This window comes from Rattus rattus, chromosome 1 (genome assembly GCF_011064425.1).
Source record: "Rattus rattus isolate New Zealand chromosome 1, Rrattus_CSIRO_v1, whole genome shotgun sequence".
NCBI classification, from domain to species: domain Eukaryota; kingdom Metazoa; phylum Chordata; class Mammalia; order Rodentia; family Muridae; genus Rattus; species Rattus rattus.
In genome coordinates, this window is record NC_046154.1 from 11,569,245 (window position 1) to 11,589,440 (window position 20,196).

Below are 20,196 nucleotides of genomic sequence, written 5' to 3' on the forward strand. Positions count from 1 at the left end.
CCCACACGCTGTCTTCTCATCCCCACATGGGCACCAGAGCACAAGCACCATGCACACAAATAAGTTAATTCAGCATCAAGCCAATGCCAGCGCCATCACAACACAGTGCTTAGGAAGGACTTGTGTTGTCCTGGTTCTGTTTTCTCTGCTGTCTCATCCTCACTTGCCCACCACAGACTGTCACAATCCCTGTGCCACAGCTGAGGGAACTCAGGCCCTTGCCTGGGTTACAAAGCTGGGAGAGGAAGGATAGGGCTTCAGCACAGTGAAGCGTGGCTCCTAACCATGCCTTGTGTTGGTCATCACTCATCACATCCACTCTGTAGAGAGAGAGACCCAGGCCAGGGTTGTAGAGTGCTCACCTCACATGCACATGTCCTAGGTTTGAACTCCAACAAAAACAAAAACTTTAAATATAGGAAGTCAGACAATCAAAATAAAATTAAAAATAGAGCATGAACTGTGGGGCTAGAGAGACGGCTCTGTGGTTGATTGTGTCTCACTCTTTTTTTTTTTTTTTTTTTTTTTTTCCGGAGCTGGGGACCGAACCCAGGGCCTTGCGCTTGCTAGGCAAGCGCTGTACCACTGAGCTAAATCCCCAACCCGTGTCTCACTCTTGTAGAAGGCCTGACTTAGGTTCCTAGCCCATGTCTGTTGGCTCATGACTGCCTATAACTCCAGCTGCAAGGGATCCAAAACCCTCTTCTGGCCTCTGAGGACATCCACCCACTCACATGCACTTATCCCAAACATAAACATACACAGTACCTATAATTAAAATAAAATATGTATTTGATAAATACTGACCAGTCATTTAATAAGCATCTGACTCATAAAACCACAGAAGTCCCCAAGGAGCTTAGAATTCATGAGGGGAACTATAGATATAAAGTGTGGAGACATGAGAATGAGTCAGTACATTCAAAAGGGAACATTTTCTATATGGAAAGATTTTAAGTGGCTTTTTTGTATGAGGGAGAATGGTTATGTAGAGAGAGAGGTAGCAGAAATAAAAGATGAGGAAAAGAAAAGCGGGTGTCAGACTTGGCGTTGCCTCTGCTCATAGGCCACAGTCAACACATGTTCTTACCTCTTACCAATCACCTGGGCTTTGGAGGGAAAGCCTTTCTAGCAGATTCCTGGCCATTCCTCGGAGAAAGCAGGTAGAGAGAGCAACAATGAAACAATGAGCAGAGGCAGAGGAAGGGCAATTCTGCTGCACCATGGAGAGTCTAGAATGCAGAAGCTTGGTAAAGCGGCATTAGAATGAGGAGCAGAGGAAAAGCTGTCTTGTGCAGTCACACGCCCAGCACGTACAGGACACCTGACAGCTGACGGCTGCTAGAAGCACACACGTGTGCCTGCCTGTCCTATTCTTACCCTAACCTCACTGAACGTTCTTCTTACTAGATTGCAGTGGAGGTCACCGAGTCATTTGTGGACTACATCAAAACCAAACCCATCGTGTTTGAGGTCTTCGGGCATTACCAGCAGCACCCACTTCATCTGCAAGGACAAGAGCTTAACAGGTCTGCGTGAGACAAGCGAAGGCTTTGTTGTTGCTGCTCTGGTTTTTAGTTCCTTGCTTTCTGGAAAAGAACTCTTGAGGGATGCAGAATTGTCACTACTTGTCATAAGAAGAAAAGTTTATTAATAGAGTAGAAAGTTGGCACAGTAGAGCTAGAATGTGCGTGTAGTTGGTTCTGACAGCCTTCTTCATGAAGCAGAACTCAAAGTGGAGTCCTCACAGCTAATAAGATCAGTGATATAACTTCTGTTTGTTCTTGTTTTTGAGACAGGGTCTCTTTATGTAGCCCAGGCTGTCTTGCAACTCACTATAGAAGACCAGGCTATCCTCAAACTTAGAGATCTGTCTGCCTCTGCCTCTGCCTCTGCCTCTGCCTCTGCCTCTGCCTCTGCCTCTGCTTCTGCCCCTGCCTCTGCCTCTGCCTCTGCCTCTGCCCCTGCCCCTGCCCCTGCCCCTGCCCCTGCCCCTGCCCCTGCCCCCCCCCTGCCCCTGCCCCTGCCCCTGCCCCTGCCCCTGCCCCCCCTGCCCCTGCCCCTGCCAGGCTATCCTCAAACTTAGAATCTCTCTGCCTCTGCCTCTGCCTCTGCCTCTGCCTCTGCCTCTGCCTCCTGCCTCTGCCTCTGCCTCTGCCTCTGCCTCTGCCTCTGCCTCTGCCTCTGCCTCTGCCTCTGCCTCTGCCCCTGCCCCTGCCCCTGCCCCTGCCCCTGCCCCTGCCCCTGCCCCTGCCCCTGCCCCTGCCCCTGCCAGTGAGTGCTGAGTTAACGGTGTGAGCCACCATGCCTTTTATTGGTGGTAATGGCAGCACCAGTTGAAATTTAGAGGAGGACTTTTATCAAAATGTGTTGGTCTCTGTGTGGGATTGTGTTGGGTATCCCTTTTCCTAAGATTTAAGCAGTGGAATGCTGAGGGGTGGAGGGCAGGGGCATGCTCTGATTCCAGCCCTGGAAGCAGAGGTGGGCGGATCTCTGTGAGTTCGAGGCAAGCCTGGAAAAAAAAGGCAAAAACCCCCAAAGATTTAAACATTTTAAGCTTGCCATTATTTTTGACACTTAACTCTTTTCAGTCCTAACAATGTTTTCCTTTTCTCTTTGCAGTCCACCTCAGCCATCTCGAAGATTCTTCCCCCCACCCATGCCACTCTCCAGACCAGGTGAGCAGCAGCTGTGCTCTCTCTTGTGCACACATATATTCTGAACAATTTCCAGACAAGAAGAGAATCCCACCCGAATTCTTCTCTCTCTGTGCTTGCGTCCTGCTCCTCTTGTGTATTTCTGACAGGAGCAAGAGTGCTTGGCCCAGATCTGAGAAGTCAGAAATAATTAAGCTCTGTCTCTCTGCTCTTCTCATTCAGACTTTAATAATCTCCCCTCTTTCTTAAATCTCTCTGCTTTATATGTGATTACTTCTGTCAGTCATAACAGTCCTTTGCGTATTAAATTTATTCTGCGTGTTCAGCTTTATTGTGGAACCTTATTTTTGATTGACAGATAATAGTTGTCCATACTTAGGATACGGGATGATGTGTTTGTAACTGTATTCTTAGAGGCACCCACATATCTCAGTATAACTAGCATGTCCATACCTTAAGCATGACTCATTCGTTTGTGGCACATATATTCAAGTTCCTTCCCTGTAGCACTTTGTAACTGACAATAGATACCCTCTTATACAAGAGAGCACCAGAATTTGTTTCTCTTCCTTGAGCTTGTTTTCACTTTTCTTTATTTTTGTTCTTTTTCCTTACTGACCACTTTCCAAATCCCCACCCTTGCCCCATGCTCATTCTCCTTCCTGTCTATGTCCCATCCCCATCGGCCTTCAGACCATGAAAGAAAGATTGAGCTGATGCGGTTTCTCATGGCTGGCTATGTGAATGTGCATGTGTTGGATGCATTCTCTGAGCACGCCAATGTGCTTGCTTCCTCTGCTGTTGCCACCTTCCAGAATGAGGCCGATTCATTGCCGCCTTTTCTCTTTCCGCCAGTTCCCAGCTTCCAGCAGGAAAGGGTACCCAGACACCATGGTTAGTAGCTAAACTAGCTCTGCGTTAGACGTAGACCCGGCCTCCATGAAACACTGACGTCTCTGTTCCCGAGTTACTGTAGAGCTCTCGCATTGTCAGGACCACATCACAGTCCCTCCAGGAGTCAGGGAGTCCCTTACCTCTGTCTCTTTCACATTTCTCTGAGGATGAGATGCCCTGGTCTTCCCCCTGAGACAAGGTCTCTAGCCCAGGCTAGCCTTGAACTACTTTTATAGCTGCGGATGGTCTTGAACTTCTGACCTACCAGTCCCGTCTTACCTGCACATGTGTGTACCTCATACCCAGTTTACGGAGCGCTAGGGGTTAAACCTAGAGCTCACCTGTCCTAAGCAAGCGTCCTGTGTACTTAGCAAGCGTCACCCCTCCTGACACTTTTTTTTTTATATCTTTATTAACTTGAGTATTTCTTATTTACATTTCGACCTCCTGACACTTTTGTTTGTATTTTTGCAATAGTATTTCATATTTTGATTTTTTTTAAACTAATAGTTGGTTTTTATTAGTAGCGTTGCGAATCAAACCCCGGGCCTTGTGCCTGTTAGACAATCATTTTAGCACTGAGCTGTGTTCCTCCCACCTCCTCTCTTCTATCTTCCCCTCCCCTCTCTTTCCTGAGCACTTAGGGTTTGCTTATGTAGATGACTGCCAGAGCGGGAAGCAGCTTCCTTAATAGCAGCCCCAGCATTGTGAAGCTCAGCTGGGCGACTGCTGCCAGTGGGCTGTTCATTTGAGGAGCTCCGTGACTGCTAAAGCCCCTCATAGACGCCATGTGCTGGGTCTTCACAGTACTTTTCAAAGTAGTAGACTGAATATTATGATCCGTATTTTACCAGTTGAGGAGAGACTCACAGAGTAAGCAGCTTAACCGCAGACACATAGCTTTAGTATTGTTAGGACTGTGGGACTTGAATCTGAAAACAATGCACAACAGAAGGCTACTTTCAGATTCTCGTATTTACAGATCAGACTAATGGCCTCAGATCCGCCTGCACATTACAAGCATTGGAGAATTCCAAGTCCCACCCACAGACACACAGACATTATGATTTGATTCTCTGGGGTATAACCCTCGATTTGACCATCTTTAAAATCTTGGTGATTCTTAGATATGGGGAGGTCTGGGAGCTGTGGTTTGGCAGACAGCCCTAGTGACATGCCCTGGTGTTTCCCAAGCATCATCTTCCCAATATGGTTGTGATGTGATACCATGCCCAGATGGGAAACTCTGGAAAGCAAAGGATTTCTAGTGATCTGTAAAGCACATTTATTTTATATAAAAGCCTGTTTTCTCATGTTTAGAAACAGTGTTTTGAGACAGAGGACCTTAGTGCTCTGATTTAGACCCTGACACACTTAGTTCAACTTTCTCCTCTCAGAGATTGACATTAAAGATGCTTATATTTTTGCTGAGTAAACCAGGAATAGATTTTTGACTTGTTATAAAATGTTTTTAAAGTTCCAGCTACTAAGTTAAACACCATGAACAAAACCAGCCTTGGGCAAAGCATGAGCAAGTACGACCTTCTGGTTTGGTTTGAGATCAGTGAACTGGAGCCTACTGGAGAGTAAGTCCAATTTTGAATACATTTCAATCAAGTGTTCAGATTAGAGATAGAGCGCTGAGCCTGCTTGGGTTCCTGCATCCTTGTCTTGTCAAGTTCCTCTTCAGGATTGAATTGGTGCCTTGCTATACTTCTCTCCGATGAGGCGTTGCCAGAGGCCACCTGGTAGGGTTGATTAGCAACAGCAATATGGTGGGTGCCCGTGCCCTTGGTTGTGAGGGAAGACTCCACTGTGGTGGTTCTGTTAGGATTGGTGCACAGGACATGCCTCAGGTTCCCACGGAGGTCACTGGGGGCTGAGGAGAGGGGGCAGCGGATCTGGGCACCTGCTGCCAAGTCTGGCGGTCCGATTTGATCCCTGGGACATACACGGTGGAAGGGAGAACTTCACTTGTCCTTCTCCCTCCACACATGTGCCATGTAGTGTCGTGAGCACACACACACACACACACACACACACACACACACACACACACACATAAGCACACACACACACACACACACACACACACACACACATACACACACACACACACACACACACATAGCACACACACACATGCACACACAAGCACACACACACACACGAACACACACACACACACACACACTCGCACGACACACACACACACACACGACACACACACTCACAAGCACACACACACACACACACACACAGGCACACACACACACACACACACTCACAGGCACACACACACACTCACACACACACATACACACACACACACATGTACACACACACATGCACACACACACACACACACAAACACACACACACATGCACACACAAGCACACACCACACACACATGCACACACACAAATGAATAAATAATGCAATATTTTGAAATTAGAATACTAATCTCAATGAGGTCAGTGGATTAAAATTTTGTTTTATTTTATAAAAATTAATCCATGAATAAAATTTTCCACCTTGCCACTATTTGAGACCACCACGACATTGTAGGAAATTGTGTAGTACCTTTGGCCTGTACCTGTGTAAAACTCTCCAGTCATGTTGACCAGAGATACCCCTGAAAAAGAGCCACTCTCCTAAATTACCAGGGTCCATGAGCTGTGTTAGAGTAAATAATGAATGCAATCATTGCTTATCGTTGTATCTGAAATGCCTTGTGCAAAACACAAGAAAGAGAATCTACTCCTGAAACAGCCAAGCAGGTACCATTAGCCCAGGTTGTACATCAGTTAGCCCTCGTTAGGGAGTAACTGTACTGCAGTGTTCCTGTGTATGCTGCAGTGAGACACCATCAGTGATGATCAGCACCATTAACCGTTAGTGTCTGCTCTGCTTAGGACCCTGTGTCAAATAGAGCTCTGTAGCTGCTCAGTTGACAGTCGTCTGAAGAAGGTGACTTTCCACAGGCAGATCTGCAATGTTATCGTAGCTTCCATTATGAAGAAGTTGTTAAGTGTGGTTTCTACTAAAGTAATTGCCTTCTGTAGCTTTAGAGTTAGAACTGGAAATTACCTATTTCTTATTCCACTCAGTGCTGTGACAGTTATTCATTATTTACCGAATTATTATGCAGTGGACAGAGATGGAACAGAGAAGTCACCATCTTTCCACACTCCAGTCAGGCAGGGACGCTGAGACAGATCCGTGCAGGTGGCTCTGTGATGACGTGCCGCACCGGGCCAGACATGGAGCAGAGCATAGAACAGATTCCCCTTGGCTACAACCTAGGACGACTTGGCAGGTGAAGCAATCCTAACTTCTGTCTTCTGTGTTTTTATTTTTATAGGTATATTCCAGCTGTGGTTGACCATACAGCAGGCTTGCCCTGCCAGGGGACATTTTTGCTGCACCAGGTATTGACGTCTGAGACAGAACAATAGATTTCTCAGTTTTTCATCTCTATTTGGAGAGGGGATGTGGGAAGACATTTTTGTTTTGTCTCTTTTTTTAAAATCAGGGTAAAAAAAATACCTGGGAATTGAAGAATTGAATACAAAACATCAAATACTGTTTCTATTTGTATTAGAGTTTTGTGGAGTAACAACTTAGAATCAATCTCTCTCTTTCTCTCTCTCTCTCCTTTCCCTCTCTCTTTTCCCTCTCTCTCTCTCCTCACCCTACACACACACATACACACACACACACACACACACACACACACACACACACACACACACAAAAGGGGTGATGATTTACTAGAATAACTTGCATGCAGCTAGTCCAATAATCCAGTAGTTGCTCCATGCACAAAACTGAATGTCTCAGCTTGTCCTCAGCATACGCTGGAGTCCACAAGATGTAAACTGTAATGCCTGTGAAGGAATGGACTTGCTAGGAAGGGCAAGAACAAGCAGGCAGAGAACAAGGCGTCCTTCTTCTGTGACCTTCTATAGAATGTATGGCCCAGATATGGACAGGTCTTCCCGCCTCTAAAGGTCTGGAATAGCTGGCTGGTGGTGGCTTGTGCCTTTAACCCAGCATTTCAGAGGCAGAGGCAGGCCGGTCTCTGTTAGTTAGGGACCTGCCTGACCTACAGAGCTAGTTCCAGGATAGCCAAGGCTACACAAAGAAACCCTGTCTCAAAAATAACAACAAAAAAATCTGGATTAAAGGTTTGTATTCCCACTTCAAAGAAATAGATCTTCCCACTTCAAATTATTTTATTAAGCAAAAATACAATATGTATAAATATATTTTAGAATAGCTCTTGTGAGAAACGGTCTGGGGGAGGCCCTCTAAGACTTCATCCTTGACAGAGTTACTATTAGTTGGTGATTACTACAAAAGCCTCTCTCCTTTATGGATATAGACACGGGTAAGTCGTCCAAGGCCCTGCACACGGCCCTTACCAAACACTGTTCCGCATTAACTGTGTGGTTGGTGAAGCTAGGAAGGTGACAAGGTGGGAGCATTAGGAAGAGTGGGAGAGAGGCAGTGTACATAGCTATGGTCAGAACACAGTGTATCAATGTATGGAAACGATGAAGGTCAATCACTACCCTTTGTGCTGCTCTCATACAATATTCTATATGGTTCATGGTTGTGTCTCAATGTCAGTCTTTCAGTTTTGTATTAATTCATTTGAGACAGATTTTTACTCTGCCCTTCCACCTGGCATCCATCCTGGTGTGACTCTTGTGCTCTCGCCTCAGCCTCTGATCATTGGCTTAGCAGCTCCGAGCCACCATAACCTGGCAATGGTTGTTTTTTTAAATGTATTTATATATTACGTACGCAGTGTTCTGCCTGTGTGTATGCCTGCAGGCCAGAAGCCAGCACCAGCTCTCATTACAGATGATTGTGAGCCATTATGTGGTTGCTGGGAATTGAACTCAGGACCTCTGGAAGAGCAGTCAGTGCTCTTAACCACTGAGCCATCTCTCCAGCCCCCGCAATGGGGGTTTGTTGACTTGCTTTTTCTGGTCTTGTTTTGGTTTTGGCTGTATAGGTCATTAAATCTGAACCCCTTTTTGTATTAGGCAAGTACTCTACCACTGAGCAATGTCCTTGACACTGTATTTTTGTAATAGAGTCTTGATGTGTGGCCCAGGTCCTTGAATTTAAGAGATCCTCCTGCCTCAGTCTTCTAAGTACTCGGATTACAGGCATGTGCCACCGAGTATCGCAAGAAGGTTTTCATGAGGTTGATGGTGAAAGTCTGAATAGATTAAAACCACGCTTTTTAAATGTACACTACTCATTTGGTAAAATAATATCCAAAGCCTAGTGTGTCACTACACTTTTATAATCCCAGCATTCAGGATGCAGAGCAGAATGATGAATTCAATGGCGGTCTTAGCTTCTTAGTAATTCCTGACCAGTTTGAGCTACATAGCAAAATCCAGTCTTTTAAAAAAAAAAATTGAGCCAATGCTCAAAACTACTTCTTGTCCAGGTATCCATGTTGCAGCAAGCTCCATCTCCCTATTACAGGGTCTCAATCTGTTTCTGCCTTCCCCACCTTTGTGTGTGTCTCTGTCTGTCTGTCCCAGCCCCACCTCCACCTCTCTCTCTCTCTCTTTCCCAGGATGTGTGAATTCATCTGGCCTCAAGCTTCATCCTGTGATTACAGGGGTGAAACTACAAGGCGTCTCTTAAAACCAGATCAGCAGATGGTTTGTTCATTTCTAATACATTCTTCTAAATTGTAATTTTGATCCGTTGCCCAGGGCATCCAGCGACGGATCACAGTGACTATTATCCATGAGAAGGGCAGTGAGCTCCACTGGAAAGATGTCCGTGAGCTGGTGGTAGGTGAGTACAGTCAGCTGAGGGAGATGTCATCACTCTGCTGAGTGCAGGGGAGGTGTGCAGAACTGGAGACCACAAGGTGAAGAAAGTAGACCCCTTGAGTTTGAGGCTCTCTTTCTTTCTTGGTGGGGGGAGGAGGCTCAAGACAGGGTTTCTCCATGTAGTCCTGCCTGTCCCGGAACTCCCTCTGTAGACCAGGCTGGCCTCGAACTCAGAGATCTGCCTGCCTCTGCCTCCCAGTGCTCGGACTAAAGGTGTGTGTCACCGCTGCCCTACAGGTTTGAAGCTCTCGAGTGCTGGGTGTGGCTTAGGAGAAGAATGATTATCTAGTACATGCAAGGTCCTGGGTTCAATTGAGGGGGGGGGAATATATATGTAGGCATGCTAGTCAAATGCCCTTCCACTAAGACGTAGTACTGATGATTGAACCGGGGTCTTACACATGTTCTACCACTAAGCTGCTCCCTCTTACTCTCTCTTTTTTTTTTTTTTTTTTTAAGATAGTATGTCCCTAAGCTGTCCAGGCTGGCCTTGAACTTGTGGTCTTTCTGCTAAGTAGTTAAAATGATAAGCCTGTGCCACCAGACCTTTTGATTTAACAAAGTTATATCTTATTTTTTAAGGTGCTCACCTTCTGGTTTCTTTATCCCTTCTTTTAGGTCGGATTAGGAATAAACCTGAGGTGGATGAAGCTGCAGTTGATGCTATCCTTTCCCTAAACATCATCTCTGCTAAGTCCCTCAAGTCTTCTCACAGCTCCAGCAGGTAGGTACTCCGTGCCACACAAGTGTCAGCTGCTGCTGTCTGATGGACTCACACCAGATTCCCTGTTTGCGGTGACCCCTGGTGCAAACGAAGACAGCAATTTCCTTTTCACTTCAAAGATCTGCTGTGGTGCTGTACCCCTTAAATCCACCTTTGGGAGGCAGAGATTGGAGGGTCTCTGAGTTCAAGGCTGACTTCGTCTACATAGGAAGCTGCAGGGCAGCCAGGACTACGGACTCCATAGAGAGATTGTATCTTTAAATAAACAAATTCTGGGCTGGAGAGATGCCTCAGCCATCCGTTAAAGGCTAGGCTCACAACCAAAAATATAAATAAACAAATTCTGTTTTCAGAGCTGGAAAAATGACTCAGTAGTTAAAAGTACTTACTGCTCTTGTAGAAGACCCAAATTCCATTCCCAGCATCCCATCTTGTGACTTAGAACAGCCTCTAATTCCCACTCTAGGTTAGGTTATTGTCTTGGAGAACCAGAAAGCTGGTAGCCAGGAGCCCATGCGTGTCCAGTATGGACGGAGGACACTGCCTTAGCAGTCCTCTGTGCTGCTTTAGACCCTGGAGAACTTGCTCGTGTGTGTGTTGGGAAAAGGGTGGGAGTAAGACAGGAGGCAGAAACAGAATGAATAGGTTTGGGCCAGGACTAACTTTTTCCTTCTATTGCAGTTTTGTATAGGAGAAGGAAAAGCAAACAAACAAACATGCTTGCTTTTCTGCATGCAAGGAGAGTTGGCAGGGCCTGTGAGGAGGAGGAGGAGGAGGAGGAGGAGGAGAATAAGTGGGTGTTGTGTCTGGGGAGAGGTACCATCGTCTCTTCCTGGGCAGACCATAAATAACACTGTGTCTCTGAAGTCAGCAGAGACACCTCATGACTCTCTCTTGCCAATGTTCAGATGGCATTCGTCACTGTTTCCTTCAGCTGCTAAGTAGATGGTGTTGGGTTGAACCCCTGACTATGCTGGGCCTGTGTACACTGAAATACCCTTGACAGGTCCTCTGACCTGAGCCCAGTAACAGGTCGGGTGCTATCTGAAGTGAATTCGGCTTCAAATCAGTTGGCTGAAGTTGAGAATAATGAAAGATAGACACCTTGAACTATATATATATAATATATATATATACATTTTATTTAGCATGTATGTGTAAGAGAAATATATATACATTTTACTTTGTGTGTATGTGTGAAGGGGTGTACATATGGAAGTCAAAGGACACCTTGCTGGAGTCAGTTCTCTCCATCAACCGTGTGAGCCCTGGGAAGTACACTTGGGTCCTCATCTGCCGGCTTATCTCTCCCGCTCAGCATTTTTGTATTAATTGAAGTTTTGAGTGTACTCATTATCAATTCTTGCAATAAGTCGTCTTTTCTTTCTTTTTTTTTTTCCAAAAGATTTGTTTATTTGTATATGAGTACACCTGTCACTGTCTTCAGACACACCAGATGAGGGCATCAGACCTCATTACAGATGGTTGTGAGCCACCATGTGGTTGCTGGGAATTGAACTCATGACCTCTGGAAGAGCAGTCAGTGCTCTTAACCACTGAGCCATCTCTCCAGCCCTTTAATTGTGGGGTCATTTGTTGGAAGGCTGACGTCTTTCTTATAAACCATGCTCCTAGTGTATGTAACAAGAACAGGAAGCCGAAAGGAAGAGGGTTAAAGGGTTAAAAGCCAGAAGCTGTTGTGGGCCACAGAGTGAAATTCTGTCTTAAAAGAAAAAAAATCTCACCTAAATTCAACGACTATTAAACAATTCAACTTTTCATATTGGAAAAATCATTTAAATTGGTTTTCACAGAAAGTTCTTTTTGCCTTTATATTTGATTGATGTTTGATTGTTTAAATGTAAATGATTATAATAATAAATACAGTTGGCATAGAAAGACTTAAGAAGGCTGGAGAAATGGCTCTGTAGTTAAGAGCACTGGCTGTTCGTCAAGAGGACCCAGACTCAGTTCCCAGACCCATAGCTCAACTCAGAACTTCCGTCCCAGTATCCTCTTCTGAATTCCTCTGACACCGAGCACACATGTGGTGCACTTACCTCCACGCAGGAACAATGTTTATATACATTTAAAACAATGTCTAAGAACAGATATATACTAGGAACTCCTAAGCAAGCCACTCGGCTTTTAAAATTAGTTCTCCAGGTGTATGGGACGCCTCTGTGCTTTGGAAGTCACTTGTCTTGTTGCAGTGAAGTACCTGGCAAAGCTACTCAAGGAAGGTGAGGTTTATCACCACTCCAGAATATAGGCCGTCCATCATGCTAAGGCAGCCGGAGCCTGAGGCAGCCGGTCTCGCTGCATCTGCAGCCAAGGAGCAGAGAGCGGTGAGCACTGGTGCAGCTCACTTGGTTCTGTGTGCTGAGTCTGGACTGCAGCCATGGAATGCACAGGTCTTGTTAGGGAGCCTCTTTCCGCCTCAGTTCCCCTGGCCTAGACAAGCCTCCTACACACGCCTGCAGATTGGTCTCTGAGAGGATTCTTGGTCCTGCCAAGTTAACGCAGTGTGCACCATGACAGGCTCACAGGTTAATATAGCGAGTTGAGGCTATCTAAGGGCTAGTGTTGAAATGAATGCATAGATCTGCACATTGGCTGCTGTACTCTGTGCCTCAGAGGGCTTCTCTAACATGTTAGTAGTGCAGAGTCGTTGGCAAGATCCTGTTCCCGTTCTCCTCACACCCGCACTTCTGTTAACCAGGCCTTGGTTTTCTTTAGCTCTACAGCAGTTTCTTACCATATCCAGTACTAAGTCAAACTTGGGGGTGGGTCGTTACAGATGTGGTCTCCATATTCCTTTGTAGTCCATCTTTTATCTTTTCTTTTTTAAAATTTTTGGTTTTTTGAAACAGGGTTTCTCTCTATAACTTCCCTGGCTGTCCTGAAACTTGCTTTGTAGACTGGACTGGCTCAGAACTCACAGACACCCTCCTGCCTCTGCCTCCTGAGTGCTAGGGTTAAAGGCATGCACCACCATGCCCAGTCCATTGTTTTTCTTAGTCAAAGTCTTGGGAGAAGGATCGATGTCACTATAAGTCCCTTATCAGATTGTGTCCCAGAATTCTCTGTTCATTGTTTGTCCACCAGAATTCAGTTTGCTTCTTAGCATATTTTGCCTTTTTAAAGGATATTTTTCTCTGTGTGTTTCTATTTCTCCATATATATTTGTTTTTCTTTCTGTCTGTCTTTTGGTTGCTGGACTAACGAAAGCATTTTCTGTTTTTGCAGGCTCTTTCTTGATAAGGATATTCCTAGGTACTTTCTGTTTGCTTTTTTGCACATAGAGATTCTAGTTTCCCAGAACGCTTTATGTCTTATGTTGCCTCAGTTCCTGTTCTAATTCACTGCTTTCTTTCCTGTGTAAACCTAGGCTTTACCTAGAACAGAGCAAGACCTTATTGTGCAACCTAGGAATGCCCTGGTGCCATTGGTTCTGATGAATGTGTATACAGTTTCATACATAACCTCCTGAATGACTCAGTGCTCTAAATTATTGTATCATTCCACTTACTAAATTTTCAACACCCCAGGTGTTCTTTTCTACATTCTAAAATAGAATATTTTGCATTTCATATGAAATCTCAGGCTGTGTTCTCTGACATTCTCTCTTCCCTTCTCCCTCGCTCTAACCCAAATCTCTCTAAGCTTGAAGTTTGCTGCAGATCCCACTTACTTTGTTTTGCTCTGTGCCTACTTCATGGAGAGCAGATTTTCTCTTTGGGAGTTGAGTCTGCAAAAAGAAATGTTGTTAGTTAGTCAGTTTTCCTTAAAGACAGTCTCACTGTATAGACCAGGTTGGCCTTCAACTCACAGGATCCTCTGGCCGCTGTTTGCAGAGTATCAAGGTTAAAAGCATGTGAAAGGCATTTAGGGAGGCTCATTCCACCTCAGCTGGCTGGAGAGTAGTCCCCCTCCACACACACACACACACACACACACAGCATCAAGTGTAACCATAAGTAAGTTGGTGTCACCATGCTTGGTAGCAGGGCACTGAGGAGGTAGAGGCAGGCAGACCTCTGTGTATGAGGCTAGCCTGTGCTGTATGAAAGACATTTTCCATTATTAGAATTTCTTAAACTAAATTGAGATAAAGGTTTTACTTTAAACAAGATTTTGAGTACATAAAGGTGTTCTGTGGAATCTCTATGCCATGAAAAAGGCTTTCCTTGTCTGGCATTTCTGTTGTACTGGGTCACGTGGTGTCTGTCTCATTAACTGTTGCTGTATGCCTTCTGAGTCTGTATAGAGGATTGTCCTGTCCCACACTCATTGCCTCAAAACTTGACGTTGAGCGACAGTCACATTCCAGAAAAGGCCTGAGTGGGACAGCTGCAGGTGGGCGTGGCCGCACCTCAAATCTGGGCACTGGGAACATGAGCTGCGCTCAGGGGAGTCACTTTCCGAGTTTTCCCTGCTCGTGATTTCTGGAGGAAGATGCATGGGTGTGCTCAGATCGAAGATATGCTTGTTAATTGTCATTGGAAATCTAAAAAGCAGAACTAGTGAGGTCAGCATTTGGAAAGGATTAAGGAAGAACGTGGTTGGCAGGGAGTAGTGTACGGTAAACAGTCTTTCCGTGAGGGGGAGTTCTGTTCTTTCTAAGAGCTAGTGTTGTGAGGGGGTTGGGTCGACAAGAGGCATCTCCCCCATAAGGTGTCAGAGTTCTAAGAAGAAATGATACAGGCCTTGGAATTGATCTGAAGCCCCATCAGTGCCACCTGTCTGTCATATTGCCAGTAGGAAAAACTAAAACTTGAAGATCTTAAACCAGTCTGCTAAATCTAGCTTATGATTATTTCTTAACTATACGGTTGATTTTCAGATACATTTAGATGGAATGAATGATAAAAACTACCTTAATGTTGTAAAATTCGTCTCTACTATTAATAGATCAACTTGGGTTTATTCGCTGAAATAATGATTTTCATAATTAGATTCTGCCTATTCCTACCTTCAAGCATCCCAGGTATTTAAGCGTCTCTTAGAGTCTGCAGAGCTGTCATATGGGAACCGAAACCTACCTGTTACTGAGTCCTTGCTTTTTCTGTTTGTTTGGTTGGTTTTGGTTTGGTTTGGTTTTGCTTTTTTAGACAGGATTTCTCTGTGTAGTCTTGGTTGCCCTGGGACTCAGAGATCCTACTGCCTCTACGTCCTGGGACTAAAGGTGTGAAGCACCATGTCTGCTGAGTCCTTGTTTGTTATTAAAACAGACAGAATGGCTCACTTGAACTACTTCTTCAGATTCTGTCTTTATCCTTCCTGTTTCTTTTGAATGCTCTCATAGCTCATGTTGAGGGGAGGCTGGATTTGTTTGAGAAAGTCTTGTGCTATGCCCCGGATAGTCTGGAACTTGGTAGAACAGACTGGAAAGTAGACAAACTAGTCTCAGGCTCAGCAGTCCTCCTGTCTCCGCCCGAGTTGGGACTGCAGTGGACATGTGAGCAGGCAAAAGCTTTATCTCCAAGCAGGGATGAAGCACGCAGCTAAGTGTCCCAATGGATGGCGCCTGCCTCTGTTAGAGTGAGATAAGCAGAGAATGGCAGTGATTGGCACAGGGTTCCTTAGGACCCCACCAGTAGCAATCTCTCTGCTACCGTTGGCTACTTTGGGTTGACACATTGTCTTTCTGACCTCAGGACCTTCTACCGCTTTGAGGCTGTATGGGACAGCTCCCTACATAACTCCCTCCTTCTGAACCGAGTGACACCCTATGGAGAAAAGATCTACATGACCTTATCTGCTTATCTGGAGGTAAGGGATCCATCAATTCGGCTGGCCTGAGACGTAAGCAGTGACAGGGAGCAGTCAGCAAAACTCCAACCTACTTTTCATCCCTCCCCCCTCCGTATCCTTAAACTGTTTATTTGATTTCACTTTGCTAACTATTCTAATTGTTTTAGATCTCTTCCAGGGCTCTGTTTAGTCAAAAGAGCACAACTGTTTTAATCATTTAAGCTTCAGGAACCCAATCACTAGTTAAGACAGTTTCCTACCATGTTTTTCTGGTTGTTTCGTGTTGTTCCAGGTCTTAGGACAAGCCTGAGTTCTTCCGTTTTTATTTCTTTGAGCCTCGTGTGTCCAAGGCTCGCTCCAACTTACTGTGTAGCTGAGGATGAGTTGTTGCTCCTGTTTCTCCTTCCCAGATGCTGGCTGGGGTGACAGGCATGAGCCATCATGCCTGATCTGAGCCACGTTCTAACTTCTGTGCTGTCACATATGGCCCTGTGTCCATCCTCACATGAGCTTCTCTGTCTCGATTTCTTCTTCTCCTGCTCCTTTTCTTCTTCCTCCTCCTTCTCTCCTCCTCCTCCCCTTCCTCCTCTTCCTCCTCCTCCACTTTTTCTTTTCTTCTTCTTCTTCCTCCTTACCCTTTTCTTCCTCCTCCTTCTCTTCTCTTCCTGCTTGCTCGCTCTTTCTTTCTTTCTTTCTTTCTTCCTTTCTTTGTTTTGTTTTGTTTTGTTTTGTTCTTTAAGACAGGGTTTCTCTGTGTAGTCCTGGCTGTCCTGAAACTCTCTTTGTAGATCAGGCTGGCCTTGAACTCATAGAGATCCACCTGCCTCTGCCTCCCGAGTGCTGGGATTCAAAGCATGTGCCACCATGCCTGGCTTTTTCATTGTTAAATAGTGTGCAATGATAGGATTTTCCCTCAAAAGAAAATATACATTTATCATGAATGCACCTGACTTTGTATTATTATTTGTTGAAGCAGAAACCTACCTATCTCCACAGTTGGAACCAGCTTAGCAAATTTGCTGCTGGACAGCCTTTCAGCACCGCTGCTCTGCCTGTATCACGTAGCACTTTATCTTGTCTGTCTGCAGTTGGATCATTGCATCCAGCCAGCCGTCATCACTAAGGATGTGTGCATGGTCTTCTATTCCCGAGATGCCAAGATCTCACCACCACGTTCTCTGAGAAACCTCTTTGGTAGTGGCTACTCAAAGTCACCAGACTCGTAAGTCTTTGAAACAAGCTTACTTTTCAGTTCTTTGCCTAGTCCAACAGAAACAGCAGGCCTTAGGCACCCCCAGCTTCTGTTGCAAGTTAGTTTATCATCTATAAACCATTAGAGTAACTGACAATCACCTGAGCTGAGATGACTTGCATGGTAGCATTTAATACAATGTTAGTGAGTGCGTGAGTTTATGAAGGAAAGGAGTGTTCTGTGTAAATACTTCCAAAGCAGGTTAGTGAGGACTAATTGTCTCTGTTACTCATATTTTTAATAGATTGCCATTAAGAGTTTCTTCTCTGTAAGATTTGTTGTACATATTTAAGGCACTCAAAAATAGACATCTGAGAATATCTAGCCTGGGTACTTGAATATCACCACCCCTCAGCTTAATGGATAAAATAAGAATTACTATAATGCAATTCAATGTTGTTACTCCTTTCCTTCCACTCAGACATTTTTCTGTCTTCTCTTATGTCTTAGTTTTCTCATTTATGTTGCAAATTTCCTAAGTATATTCTGTTCTATTCATCATATTGAAATAACAGTGGTCAAAATATAAAACTGAAAATAGGCATCTCCTATGAGAAATAAAGTAAATAAGCAAACAACAGTTAATGATAAAAAAAAATAATCAGTGTCTTAACTAGGACCAGAGAGATGGCCCAGGGGTGAAGGGGCTGGCCATCAACCTGAGTGGCAGCACCCACATGATGGCACCAGAAAACTGACTCCCCAAGCTGACCTTCAACCTATGCATGCAGACACACACACACACACACACACACACACACACACACACACACACACACACAGCACATAAATAAAATTTAAAAAAGTGTGCAGCTAAGTGTGGAATTGTAGCCATTGAAAAGACATGCTCTTTCTTAAGAAAACAAACCTAGGTTTCCCCCATTTTGTGCTACAACAAACTCATCAGTTGTTCTACTTTATTTTCAAATAGCAACCGAGTAACTGGAATCTACGAGCTTAGCTTATGCAAAATGGCAGATACTGGGAGCCCAGGTAAGCTCTTTCTACACTGCCAGGGGCCAGCCCTGGCAGAGGTCGTCTTTCTTGTTGGTTCTTCTTGAGGCAGTGGAGGGGTAATAGTGTCAGTGAGGGTTAGGCTTGGTTTTACATGATCTTTAGGGTTGCTGTATAATAATAAAAAGTTTACTTATGTAAGTCTAAGTTACTATGCTACTGTAGCTGACCTGCCTTCTGTGTTCCTCTGAGTCCAGAAACTGCAGTCTCTGGCACTTAGCACCTCATCCTAAAACAGCAGGAGATAAAGTAAAGGACAAATTGCTAGAGCCTTTTCCCTTTTGCCCAGATGCGTCTCATTTAGCAGCTAGGGGGAAGTTTGGAGCAGTAAACTTCTATTGAACCAGGAGAAGAGAATAGCTATTGCAGAAGGATAAATTTTTACATAGACAAGTAAATATACATAAACACACATAAGTTCATATACCAATATATGAATGTGCATTTATACATTTCTACTCTTACCAGTTGGGTTCAGCTTGCATGCATTCTCACAATTACATTCTTACACACACATCCATACTTACATATGCATATGGAGCAAAAGACCAAGCACCAGTGCAGAAAGAACTCACTCATTCTGGATGAAAGATGAGCTCCAATCTTTATTACACAGAGAAGGAAAAAGCTTCTACCTTTTTAATGCTAAATGAATTAAATCCAAGTTTGTAAGAAGAAAGCTTTGTTACTTTAATAAGAGTAAGCCTGCCTTGTATTAAGAAAGAACCAGTTCTGTCCCATGGTAAGGAGAAGCCTGCCTGCTCCTTCTGCTCTCTGCAGCTTCTATTTTCCTCTTTCCCTCTGCATTCTGCACATTGCTCTCTTAATATTTTAAGTTACCTATAGTCTCTATGTTATTCCACTCTGCATTTCTTCTCAGCCCAGATCTTTTTAGCTCACTTCTCCTTAGCTCAATTCAGCTCAGTTCTTCTTAGCACCCTTATTAGCTCAGTTCTCTTTTGCTCAGTCCTGACTCCTCAGCTCAGTCCCTCTCCAGCTCAGTCCTTACTCTTCTCTTCATCCTCAGCACTTAAACATCTTTCAGAATACATGATCACATTATAAAGTTCATCACAAGTTCACACACAAAAAAAAATCAAATCATAAATTGAAATAGAAGTTTACAACAGAGAATGTTTGCACACATATCCATCAGGAGTAATTATCTGGCTAAACATCCATCACCTGTCACAGCTCCACAGGTTCACCGAAGGATTAAAACCATAGCTAAGTTATTAGTGAAGTTTTGTATAGACAAACCCAGTCAATACTTTGATCTCTGTCCTAGCACCTATAATAAATTGTTAGTTCCCTTTTATGACCTTTGGTTAATTGTTTTACAACCTCTTAGGAAGTGCTCTGAGTAGGAGAAAGTCTGGTTACTATCTAAAAAGCAATTAACTGGTGACACTTGGGAGACTGACAGAGTTCTCACTCAGTTTTGTCTGTCAGAAAGAGACTTGAAAGCAGTCCCACTATAAAAAAGCTTAATAATCACTGATATAATTTTAGGAATTCTTACAGGATCATCATTAAGACTTAAGAAGCCATCTATTTTTCTATGTAGCATCACTATGAGACAGTACACCTTCATAGATCTGCAGAGATCTGCTCCAGAGGGGTGGGCTATTACTTAACGATTGATATATATATACATATATATATACATAAATATATATATGTTTAATAACAACAGGAAAAGCAATTTAATAGCAGGAATCTTTCCTAAAATGAGTTCTCCTACGGACTTGCTTTATAAGAGGGAACCTGTTGCAGATTATATAATAATCTGAAGCAGAACAACTCAGGAAGATCACCTGCCAGTTATTAGCTTGTCCCATTATGGCTCCTGACACCACACCATATTCTTCTGGAGTATTACTAAAAAAGGTTGGAGTTTCATTCATGGTGGGAGGAAGAAAATCTTTTTTAGTATTTTACAAGCCAATTTTGTAGTGGTGGTGGTAGTAAGATACACTATTTGACTTATGATATATAATATGGTTATAAAAATGGTTTCCAACAAG

At 44.2% G+C, this 20,196-nt stretch overlaps 1 protein-coding gene across 1 annotated transcript in view; it reads left to right on the forward strand.

Annotated features, from left to right (window-relative positions):
- Positions 1–20,196, forward strand: part of Kif1b (kinesin family member 1B) — a 130,739-nt gene that overhangs the window by 100,390 nt on the left and 10,153 nt on the right. The window contains exons 33-41 of the mRNA XM_032894543.1: positions 1,411–1,529; positions 2,623–2,678; positions 5,029–5,137; positions 6,917–6,983; positions 9,300–9,384; positions 10,041–10,146; positions 15,807–15,921; positions 16,992–17,125; positions 18,087–18,148. Of these exons, the coding sequence (XP_032750434.1) occupies positions 1,411–1,529; positions 2,623–2,678; positions 5,029–5,137; positions 6,917–6,983; positions 9,300–9,384; positions 10,041–10,146; positions 15,807–15,921; positions 16,992–17,125; positions 18,087–18,148 (853 nt within the window). The remainder of the gene's footprint in view (positions 1–1,410; positions 1,530–2,622; positions 2,679–5,028; positions 5,138–6,916; positions 6,984–9,299; positions 9,385–10,040; positions 10,147–15,806; positions 15,922–16,991; positions 17,126–18,086; positions 18,149–20,196) is intronic.